General features: G+C 38.6%; 1 protein-coding gene across 24 annotated transcripts in view; it reads right to left on the reverse strand.

Moving 5' to 3' along the window:
- LOC149470465 (calcium/calmodulin-dependent protein kinase type II subunit gamma) overlaps positions 1-12,098 on the reverse strand; it is a 332,348-nt gene that overhangs the window by 29,168 nt on the left and 291,082 nt on the right. For 12 of the 24 annotated variants that reach the window (XM_089663501.1, XM_089663475.1, XM_089663532.1 and 9 more), the window contains one exon: positions 11,861-11,893. The exons of the other annotated variants lie outside the window; for them this stretch is intronic. In XM_089663501.1, coding sequence (XP_089519627.1) covers positions 11,861-11,893 — 33 coding nt within the window. The remainder of the gene's footprint in view (positions 1-11,860; positions 11,894-12,098) is intronic. 24 annotated transcript variants of the gene reach the window in all.

A 12,098-nucleotide genomic window follows, 5' to 3' on the forward strand; every position in this document is an offset into this window, starting at 1 on the left:
CATCCTTGAAATAGGACTTTATAACAACGATACCTATGACTTCCCAAATGTCTTCTTATTCTATAAAACAACTTTGGTTCAGTTTTGAACTTGTAATAAATATAATGATTTTTTCCCAACTACAGACCAGTCAACCTGAGCCCCACATACAGTACAATGAATAGAAACTTACTCTGCTGAAAGAGATGCAGAGCGACAATCATATGCTTGTCATTGGCCCAGAGCAAGAATGCAGCAAATGAAAGATTGGAATTCTTTGACAATATACTTGTTCAGGGTTAGCGCTGTTGATTTTCTAAAGGAAAATAGGTTGTCCATACTTTGCAAGGCAATTGTCTTAGTTTAGAAAATAATATGAAGCTCATGACTTCCATCATCTAATCGTGTGCAAGTGAAAATACAGTTTTCAGTTATTTTCCTTGCATGTGATTAGGTTATCTTTGCAAAGTGGATTTTTACCACATTCACTAAGCTAAGGAAAATTTATCTTGCAAAAGGGTAAATTCCCTTTTAAAGTGAACAGCCTTATTTACCTTTAGTAAATCAACCCCCAGTAGCCCAGAGATCACTGAAGCCAAAATATAAGTACAACAGCTAGGCAACAATCATTTTCAAAGGAGTACGATGACAGCTTATCTTTTTCTTATTACAAGGTTAATTTTATGGCCACTATTTTATTTTACGGTAAATATGAACAAGGCTCGTAAGCTTACAGTTATTACTAAATATAGTACTGATTGAGATGTCAACACTCTTTACATGCCGATTTTCACAGGCTTGATGTATGATCCACACAAGCTGTATTGCCCACAAATGTCCCAACTAAGATAAGAAATAATGAAGGCTAACAAGATCATACATGTAGCAATTTGACCATCTCTGCTATGAACATTTTTAGATTCAGAAATAGAGTGGACTGTTTAAAAGCAATATAAAAAAAAAATCCCAAGTGCTGGTCAAAGAAGGTGCTTTAAAAAAAAGCTGCCAGGCCTGAACAGACGATCAAAAAATGACCATGCCCTAAAATGGCAGTATATGGCAGTCCTTGTCTGGCATGTGTATAATCAAAATGCGAACTTGACCTTTGACCACTTAATTTTGGCTGTGGCATTTGTACACCCCCATCCCTGCAAATTAAGTTGGAGTGTTGGGGAGGGGCTAAAAATGTCCCTAGGGCTTGTAAATGGAGGCCACCTCCCAACTCCATTGCGTTTCACACCACAAAGGGTTTAATCACCATTTAAGCCCTTTGTGGGGTGAAATGCATTGGAGCAGGAGGTGGACAGACCAGACAATATGCTGTGAATGCTTTATTTAATATAAAGCTGGTTTAACATCAGTGACAGCAGCAGTCTGCGGCATGTTACTTTCTACTTGACAAGCTAAACAACTGAGCGAGGATGCGCTCCTGGGAATGCACAGGATGAGAGCTGGAGGTACAAGGAAAGAGGCAAGGTGGGAACAGCATAGCTACTGATTCCACATTTTATAAAGTATGTATACTATGTAACAAATACAATTGCTATAAACAATAAAAATTTCTACAAAAATGGTAATGAAGCTTCAGTATGCTTGAAATACGTTCATAAATTGTAAAAATTGGATGTTTTTCCTTTTTATTTCTGGGACACTGTTAGAATCTTTATTTCTTTAAGTGGCCTTGTGTTACTGTGTTATTTGATAGCCAGGTAAAGTCTTATAAATGGCAAAATTAGCACATTCAAAAATTTGAATGCTGTGTACTGATTCATTGCAACTCACCACATTTATATATGCTGCAATTAAACTAATGAAACATTTCTTTAAATTGGTTGCCATGAGTGACAGTGTATTTTCAACTGCTATTTGCCCTATTGAATAGATCTGTGATTACTAAAGGCTTAGAGTTCTAAAACTATAGAAAACCATCTATCCACAACACATCTCCATTATGTTTTTATACTGTAAGCCATTCAGCCTCATAATGAAAACTGAAAGTAGGCCAGTTGGGCTGAACATCAGGAGAACCAGGCCTTAACTGTCATTTTTGTTCTGCCTTCCTGGAAGAAAAAAAAATCATAAGCAGCTAATAAAGGGATAACCACTACTATGTATTCAAATGACCATCATCTGGCTAATATTTAAATTATGTACTATACGATTTTCCTTCATCACTCCCTTGATACTTTTGCTTCACTCCCTTAAAGGGTTAATGTGTCCCCACAATCTATTTTTAATTAAAACAACAGCTCATCTAGATATCCATGAAGTATGAGTCACCAGATATCAAGTTTCCTATCACAGATCTACTAAAAGGTTCAGAACGTCAAAGCCAACAGAGCTCATGCTCCAAGTAATTGCTTACAAATAAAATCTTTGACAGTCCAACTCTGACTGCATCTAACTGCTGACCACTTAAATGACTGATTGGACGTAATGACGTAATAAGAAATTCAAGTCGAGCAGAGTAGAGGTTTATGAGAAATGTAGAGTTAAGTTTAAATACAAGAGGCATCCACATTGCACTGAAGGCTTATAGAATGACTGTTATACAATAGTTTAAAAACTAAGCTAAATAAAAATACACACCATAGCCTAGACACATGGCCCTTGTGACACTTTTCTGCGATCACTATTCACTCTACAGCAATTTTATACACCAAATTCAGAAATAAGCTCATCCATAAAAATATGACAAAGGATGGAAAAAACAAAATTTTAAGTTGAAAGCTCTTGAACCTTAGACCGTTCAAATAAAAGATCTTTGTTTAAGGGCATTTGTAAACGATTCACTTAAAATGCAACCAGGTAGGTTGTGATAGTTAAGGTACAGGGGCACATACTCACAGAATTTGGAAGTGACCAGAACCCAGGGTCCAAAATTTTTTTTCTTACTCCTGTGGATGTTTTGGAATTATTATTTTGGAATTTGTGATATACTGGTAAAAGTTCAAACATTGGCTCACCACTTGCTTAGAGAAGCATCATGTGCTTAGGAACCATAAATAAGAAATTAAATAAGGGAAAGGATAGGAGGGGGTTAGATTGTACATCAGCTACAACATATTCACAGCAATGACCATGGCAGGATAGTTACACTGTTTAATCTACAAGATGTCCAGGACGTAAATGAGCAATACATGAACGCGGCTGGCTACGGTAATGTTACATAATCTGCATGTAAAACTACAATTCTTGTTGTCCCCAGCCAATCCATGTGGTCCGCCCTGATATTTGTATAACAGCAGTGATTATTTAGTGCTGCTCTGTAATTTGGCATTTGTTTGGAGGAGGGTATCTTTTACATGATAAAACACTCTAATTTTCATCTGTCATGGCAGTTATTAGTTACAGTTCTTTGCTAGTGGTGGCTGAGAGTCTGCCAAAATAATAGAGTATTTTCCGCAGCAGTGCACACTTGTTATTAAAAATAAATGGCCTGTAAAAGGTTTGCAGTCATCCTGATACTGACATCACCAATAGAGGCTTTTCTAGAATTGATCAAAAGGATAAGAAAAAACAGTGTTTTGTATTCACATTAAAATCCTTATCTTGGAGTCAGTTGAGGGACACTGGATGTCTTTAACCTTTGAGCTATACTGCTGCTTACAGCAAGATTGGACACTGGCAAATAAAAAAAACTTTTATTTCAGCTCACGATAACCCCTTCCCATTACCAGCATGTCTCAGCTTTTGTAGCAAATGAATAATGAGAGCATGATCATAAGCAAAGAGGTTCAGGACCGGTTTCCCTCAACCGACTTCAAATATCCTATTTTCTCTCTCTTCCATTTACGGGCACACAAAAAGTCTTTAACCCAAGGGAAGTTCAAAACCAATCCAACAGAGGGGTGAGAAACGCAGCAAACAAATGCCAACAGTGCCTGCAGCATATGGAGCCATCTGAAGGACCTTAAGCTGAAGCTGCAATTAGAAGAGACTGAAATGCCCACCTGGTAAAACTTAGAGAAAATGTTAACAGACGACCAGTTAGCTGCCTTGCAAATTTGGAAAACCGTTATCTGATGCAATGTACCTTGACCCTATCCATAAGACCATAAGCTTTGATAATAGTCTGCCTAAGCCACCTATGGATGGTAAAATGAGAAGTGGGTGTACTGTTAGAGGTCCATCGAAGATTACTAAAAGGGAATAAGTCTTCCTGAAAGAAGTAGTAAGATAGACCTGCATAACGCAAACCACACCTAGACAATGGAAAGAAATTTTCTTTTGGTGAACAAAAGCTGGACAGAATAACTATGTCCTGGTTAAGGCAAATGGCAAAAACTACCTTAAGCAAGAAGAGAGTCCTGGGTCCGAACACCACTTTACAAAACCAGAAAGAGTTTATGGCTTGCAGGAAAAGCTGCTAGTTCAAACACTCGCCTTTGCAGAAGTAATGGCTACAAGGAATACCACCTTGTACCATGTACTGGACCATGGAGGAATGGAAGAAGGCGGCCTGGTCTAATGAATCACATTTTCTTTCACATCACGGGGAAGGATGGGAGTGTGCATAGCTTACCTGAGGAAAAGACGGCACCAGGATGCACTATGGGAAAAAGGCAAGCCAGCAGAGGCTTACAGAATTTGCTACTGACAGCTTGGTGCCAGCTACGACAGCATCCCTTCAGAGGTCTAGTGAAGACCATGCCTCAATGGGTCAGGGTTGTTTTGATGGCAAAATGGGAGCCTACTCAATATTAGAAAATGAAGAAGGTGGAATGCTCTGAGACCTAATTTACACCAATTAAATGAACGTGAAACTGCTACTCACAGAGTTAAAACACTTTACAATATTAAACAACTGGAACTTTACAATGTGCTTAAAACACACACTATATATATTCAAAACACCTCCTAGTGATTAAACTACGTGCTCAAAAAATCACAAGCATATAACATATACACAAAGCCTCCTGTGCACATATACCAAGTAAATAAAGTGTTCCTAGATTGCAACTATTATATGTAGTGCTTATAAACAGTACACAGTTCATATGCAATGTGCTCCATTCTTCAGTGTAAGTACACTACAAGTGCCTTTATATAATACACACCTTTAGCGTGCCAAACACTGACTCCAATATCGGTGACCAATCACATCTTCCCTAGTGAAACCACACTCACTTTACTCAATAAGAGGGTCTCAATGCACTTATGATTATAATTCCAGCTCTCTTCAGGATCAGCTCCTCTCCCCCTCTCTTCTCTTATTTTACCACTTGTTATTAGATGCCAGCAACCCCCTCCACACCACCATGGAACAAAACCAGGGAAGATCCATGCATAGTGTAGTACTATTTTATTAAAATTGAAAAATCCAACCCAAAGTGCACACTTACATTAGCTAGCAATACAATAGCCCTGTAAACATTCACTACGCCACCAGCTCTTTCCAAGCTGGTGGTGCGCTCCAAATGGCGGAAGTGACATCACTAGTGTAGCCTGGCATAATGGCAAACACTGTGCCATTACTTGGGAAAATAAAAACCAATAATGTTTTACACGAAGGCAAACTAAAAGTATGTTTGAACTAGTGTAGATACTTTGTATACTTCGATTTTTACAGAAGCCTTTGATGTTGCTTCTCATAAGTAGGAAGATGGTGACAAAGACATGGAGAAAATGTAAGCAAATGGTTAAAGTAGTGGCTGAAAGATTGCAGAAAAAATAGCAACTGTAAACAGCGCCACAAACATCATTACTGTGCCCAATACTTTTTAGTTACTTTATTAGTGACTTGGTAGATGCATCAGAAAGTCATGTGACATTGTTTGCTTATGATACAAAAATATTACAAAACATTTTTTCAAAATAGTTTTTTTTTTTTTTTTTTAAATTAAGATGAAATTGTATCTTGCTAAACCTAAAGTGGAAATTCACTCTCTCAATCAAACTATTTTGAATCCTTATACTTTACTATCTATTTAATAATACTAACAGCATATTATATTTACTTGTTTTAAAGGTTTTTTTTTGTACATTTCTTTAATCACTTCCTAGTTTCCACGCCTAGACAAATTATGTCATACATCCCAAGGTTCCACGCCTAGACAAATTATGTCATACATCCCAGGAGTTTTCAGGAGGGGTTTCCACTGCTAAGCACTCCCTCCTGCATGCATGCCTGAACTAAGGGTGGATGGAATCCAGGAAGTAAATGTTACATGAATCATTTGCCATTACTTAAGATGGCCACTTTCAGAAATGCTAGAATGTGTTTTTCCAAGTGATTTCTCAGCAAAATAAAGCATGGAGATATGGATGGATGGGGGGAGTTTGCTTTGAATAATATAAATGAATTAAATAGCTCTTTTGGTTTGTGGTGCTCAGATACAGTGCAGTTCCGCTTTAGGGTTATGCCCCTAGGCTGTGTTAATGGCGTTATCCTATAAACATGTAATAGAATTCAGATGGGAAAAAAAAATGGGGAAGAACCTGGGAATAGTAGTTAATATACTAAGTGGCAACTTGAAAGCAAAAAAAAAAAAAATCTTGGGATATTTAAAAAGGTCAATAAAGAACGTCAATCAAGTATGTTACTACCACAGAATATATTACTTATAAAGTCATATCCTGAGTATGAAATAAAGTTTTGGATGTTCAACAGTACGAGGTGTGACAATTTAATTACGGAAATGCTCGCGGTGCAGCACTATGATGGTGAGTCACACAGCCAATCGCACTCAAGCGTGTTCTGACATGTTCTAACTTGCACCCACCTGGGCCACAGACCAGTTGACTTAGTCTTTATAGAGTAGTAGAAGAAACAACACTTACTGCAATGTGCTGTTGGTGGAAAATGAGTGGCAGGAATCTGGAGCAGCGGATTAACATCAAATGTTGCGTGAGAATTAGCAAAAGTCCGAGTGAAACTTTAGCTCAACAGGCTTATGGTGAACATTCCATGAAGAAATCAAGAGTCTCTGAATGGCATAAACGGCTTAAGGAGTGGTGCGGAGATGTGCACAATGACACAGGAAGTGGGCAGCCATGAATGCAAAGTATGGATGCAATGTGGACAGAGTGCGCTCATATCGACCATGGAGTGTGTGAAAGATGGCAGAAGAATTGAACGCAAACAGGGAAACAGTGCAGCAATCTGTAACGGACGATTTGGAAATAAAAAAAGATTTCTGCAAAGATGGTGCCTCGAATCTTGAGAGAATCAGAATGTAATCTTCAAATTTCATCCAATCTTTTGAAGAAAGCAGGTGTGTTCAACAGGGCTATTACTGGTGATGAAACATGGTGTTTCCACTATGATCCGGAAACAAACTGCCATATCAGGAAGTGTAAATGGATGATGTAAAGTCTTCCGGGGGACTGGCGGGTAGGAGGGCCGGTGACACATTTGTAGGGGGTGACCCCAGAGAGCATTCACCATCCCAGTGGAAAACTCTGGAGTCTGTTCTCTTAAAGGGACAGTACATGGGAAGTAATAACTAAAGGACTGAGGTGGATGAGCAAAGATTAACCAACCTAAAAGTGTATGTGGCTTATTTTATTATACATCAATGAAGAAAGAGTGCATAGCACATGTATTGGTGGTGGGAAGTACCACAAATAATTACACTGTGAGCATTGCTGGGTTTAGGAAGGATTGTTGTTTCTGAACACTGATGAGACACTTGGTGTGGAGCACGTTGAAACACTATGTGGAGCATGAAGAAACTTGGTTTATTGCAAGTTGACATGGGTTTTGTTTTTACCTAAACGGTGTTGCAATATGGACATTTTTTTTTGTTTTTTAATCATACTGTATGTTTGGAGTCACAAGAAGTGCAGATATGCTTGGATGGAACCTGGTTGCAGCATGAAGGATAACATTTAACCACAAACGCATTTGACCTATGCTATTATGTAGGTCTAAGTATAAGATGACCAAGGAGAGTATTCACAAGGGAATAAAATTGTTTTGAAGCAGATGCCAGACACTTCATAAAGCACTATATTAGGACATTATATTTGGGACTGTGTCACTATTTTTGGACTTATGTTTATTGTTCCCTATGGTTCTGTATGTTCTTTGAGGAGCTAGCGCACATTTATATTTAAAGGAAAAAGTAAAACAAAGTTACCTCTCCCAAAGAAAAACACATTTCTCATTCTCAGTTCAAAACCATGCTGGTGTGTTATTTTTTATCACAAGGGGATAGTTCACTACAAGTTCATACAACATGATACAACGGTCAACCAAGATTGTTGGATCCTCCATCCCAACAGTAATCCTGCACATGATGAGTTAAGTGTTTGTGATTTCCTGGCCCAGAAACCCATTTGGAAACTTGACCAACCACCTTATTCCCCTGACTTAGCACCCATTTGGCTGTTTCCAAAATTGAAAAAATGCCTTAAAAGACACAGATTTCATGACATTCTGGACACCCAGAACACCGTGATAAAGATACTACACAGCCTTCCGGAAAATTAATTCCAGGAATGTTTTCGGCAGTGGCACAGTCATCTAGAAAATGATGTCACTTCACAAGGGGACTACTTAGAATGTGACAACAGCCGCTAGCATTTAGGTAAACATTAGCAAACTTCTTTTTTTCTTTTTTTTTTTCTTAAGTTGAATATTTGTGGAGGCTAAAAAGGCAAGCAAGTAATTAATCAAAAAGGTATGGGAGGTCTCGCTCAAGAGATGTTAGAAAAACAAAAACTGTCCATACAGTCTTTCATACGAAATTCTCAGTACATTTGATGATTTCATTTAAAAGTATCTTTAGAAAATTTAGTTTGCTTCAAACTCTTAATTTTGGAACAAACAGACTTTCCCAAATGAAAACTACATACAGGGTAAGAAATTAATTTATTCCATCTTGATCCGTCAAATTTTCACATCACTGTGGTCAAGAACATCCATCACTTTGACCCCACTAACCATTAGAAAATGAAAAGAATTAACTGAATACTAGCTATGGCTAGCTTTATTTTGGCAGCTTGAAAAAAGGAAAACTTAAAGATATTCACGTATAGTCGTATATCCAAAATCAAATGGATGGCTATTTTTATCCCATTGATTGCAGAATACTAACAAGATATCAGTTTTGATTTTACAGTAAGCCCTGGTTCAGGCTAGATTCACATCTCCATGTTCCTGCGGGCCGCATTTTCCGCGGGCACGAGGGCCCATTCATTTGAATGGACTCCCTTGCCCTGGGACACGCAGGGAAGAAGTCCCTACACTTCTTCAGAAAACGCAGCCCACACAGGAACCTCAGTTCCCAGTACGGTTGAGATTTCTAGTGTGGGCGGCGTGCCATTAGAATTAAGAGTGCTTTATCATGTCTTAATTACACCATTCTTTGCTCGGATGAAGCTTACAATTTAATGTCCATACCAGACAGACAAGCACAACAACGCATAATCTAGGTCTAGTTTTGTTGAACACTTGATAGCCTACAAGTATATACCAACCAGCCATAACTTTATGACCACCAACCTAATACTGGGTAGGTCCCACATTTGCTGCCTAAAAAGCCCTGACCTTTCAAGACATCGATGCCACTAAACCGCTGAAGGTATAAGCATACCTTTACCAGGCCTTCAATAGCAGATCCTATAAGTCCTGTACGTTGCGAGGTGGAGCCTTCATGGATCAGACATGTTTTCCCAGCACATCACACATATGTTCGATTGGATTAAGATCTGGAGAATGTAGAGGCAAAGTCAACATCTTAACCTCATTGTTGTGTCCCTCAAACCTTTCTTGAGCCATTTTTGCAGTGTGGCAGGGTGCATTATCCTACTGAAAGATGCCATTGCTATCAGGGAATACAGGTGCCATATAGGGGTTCTCCATGTACTCGGACAGCAACAATATTTAGGTAGGTCATAAGTGTCAACATCCACAAGAATGGAAAGACCCAATGTTTCTCAGCAGAACTTTTCCCAAAGCATCACGCACTCTCTCCACCAACTTGTCTTCTTCCCATACTGCATCCTGGTGCCATCTCCTCAGGTAGGCGACAAACATGCACCTAGCCATACACATGATGTAAAAGAAAGTGTTATTCATCAGAGCAGGCCACCTTCTTCCATTACGCTGTTGTCCAATTCTGATGCTCATGTGCCTTTTACAAATGTTTTTGGTTGTCAACCTGGGTTAGCATGGGCTCTGCCAGTACGCAGTTTTATACACAACAAACTGCAATGACCATTTTTCTGCTTTCAACACATCAACTTCAATGTCAACACATTTACTTGTTGCCTAATATATCCACCGACTTTCAGATATCATTGTGACAAGATAATCAATGGTATGCACTTTACCGGTCATAAAGTTATGGCTGATTAGTGTATATTTGAGCTGTTGAAGGAAACAAGTGAAACTGGTGGAATCATGGGGAGAAAATACAAATGCCATGCAAACAGTCTCCCTGGTACCTGAGACCCAACAGGTAAAAGTATTAGACACTTAGGGTTTGATTTACTAAAACTGGAGAGTGCAAAATCTGGTGCAGTTCTGCATAGAAACCAATCAGCTTTCAGTTTTTTGGGATTTTTTGTCACAGCTTAATTGAACAAGCTGAAGTTAGAAAAGGATTGGCTACCATGCACAGCTGCACCAGATTTTGCATTCTCCAGTTTTAGCAAATCGACCCCTTAGGGGCCAGAGTTAAAAAGCAACTATATGGCCCAACCATAACTGCTGCTTTAAAAAGAAATCTTCCAGCACATTTATGAAGCACAGCTGTGTGTTTTGCATGCTTTGGAACTCTGAAATGAAGCCCCATACAAAATATAATGGAGGCCAAGAGCCTGGCCACGTGACTAATCAAAGTCATGTGATTGAGCGCTTCTTTTGTAGAATGTTCTCTGCAGCAGTACTCAAAAACATCCAAAAGGATACTGCAGGCTCCACACTTTAGGAATGTCACAGATAATGCAAGCATAATGTAGAATAAAAAGTGTGGTTCCTGGCTGAGAGTGGACTCCAGAATCAGCTCTTGTTTTAATAGGACCCTGAGTCACCATGCTGCTTAAATAATTATTCGATGAGGGATGTTTTCATGAATTAGATTGCAGACTTTGTGCCTTATTTAAACTAGAAAACAGGCTTGCTGATAGATACTTAACAGATTCCAATTCTCATGTCAAACACAGAGTATGATTGCTAGGGGCAAAACAATGCTCTTTTGCTCCGTTTTTATGGATCATCCTGACATGACTCTATGAAGTCTACTTATAAAAAAAAAAAAATTGCTGTGTATATGTATGTATATATAGCCATCACAAAATATTCCTGTACTGTGACTGTTAGCTCCATCTAGTGGCCATAATTCAGTATTTTCCTGAAGTATGGCCTAAGGAAAATACAGCATTGTGGGCACAATATGGATCTGATGGTTACAGGAAATAAACAAATTAAATACATAACAGGTATTCTTTCGTGACAGCTGTGAGAATGCTCAGACACTATCAAGGCAATTTTTTTTATATATAAAAACCCCTATGTTTTTTCCGCTTTTCAGTAAGCTATTATGGAGGCAGGAAAAGACAGAAATAAAGCTCTGTTCACTGTTTAGCTAACATCTCAATGTAACAGGTGTCAGAAAACAAATAATTATAAAAATACACTGCAGATAATGGGCATAAATTATATTTTCAACCCTCTACCAAACTGTGGAAAATTCAACTCTATTTTATATTAACATGGTTTCTGTAGTCTGCTTTTGGAATCACTGGAGAATGAAATGAACACAGAGTACAGACTACGGAGCAAAGACTTGGACCAGGTTCTCACGGTCACATGTTCTCAGATGTCTGCAGGTGCATGCAGTAGATGGTGATGAACTCAAGCAGGACATGCATGGAATTATGAGAAGGTGAGCCATGTAGTGATGCACAGCAGCTGAGAATAGGTTCTCACCATTAAATGCACACTGGAACTTGACTTCCTTTTCTAAACAGACCAGAGGAGGGAGAAGAGTAAGAATAGAAATAGATAAAAAGAAGCAGATAGATATAGAAGGAAAGGGGCATGGTAATAAAAAGAACAGACAACGGTAGACCACGTTAGTGAGGCAAACGTGTGGGAGAGCCAATCCCAGCTGAGAGCAGGATAACAAGCAAACATTAAAAGTAAAACCACAAACAGAAACATATAG

The sequence above is a fragment of the Staurois parvus genome, unplaced genomic scaffold, assembly GCF_062004578.1.
Source record: "Staurois parvus isolate SC_StPar_1 unplaced genomic scaffold, SC_StPar_1.0 ptg000043l, whole genome shotgun sequence".
Classification (NCBI taxonomy): domain Eukaryota; kingdom Metazoa; phylum Chordata; class Amphibia; order Anura; family Ranidae; genus Staurois; species Staurois parvus.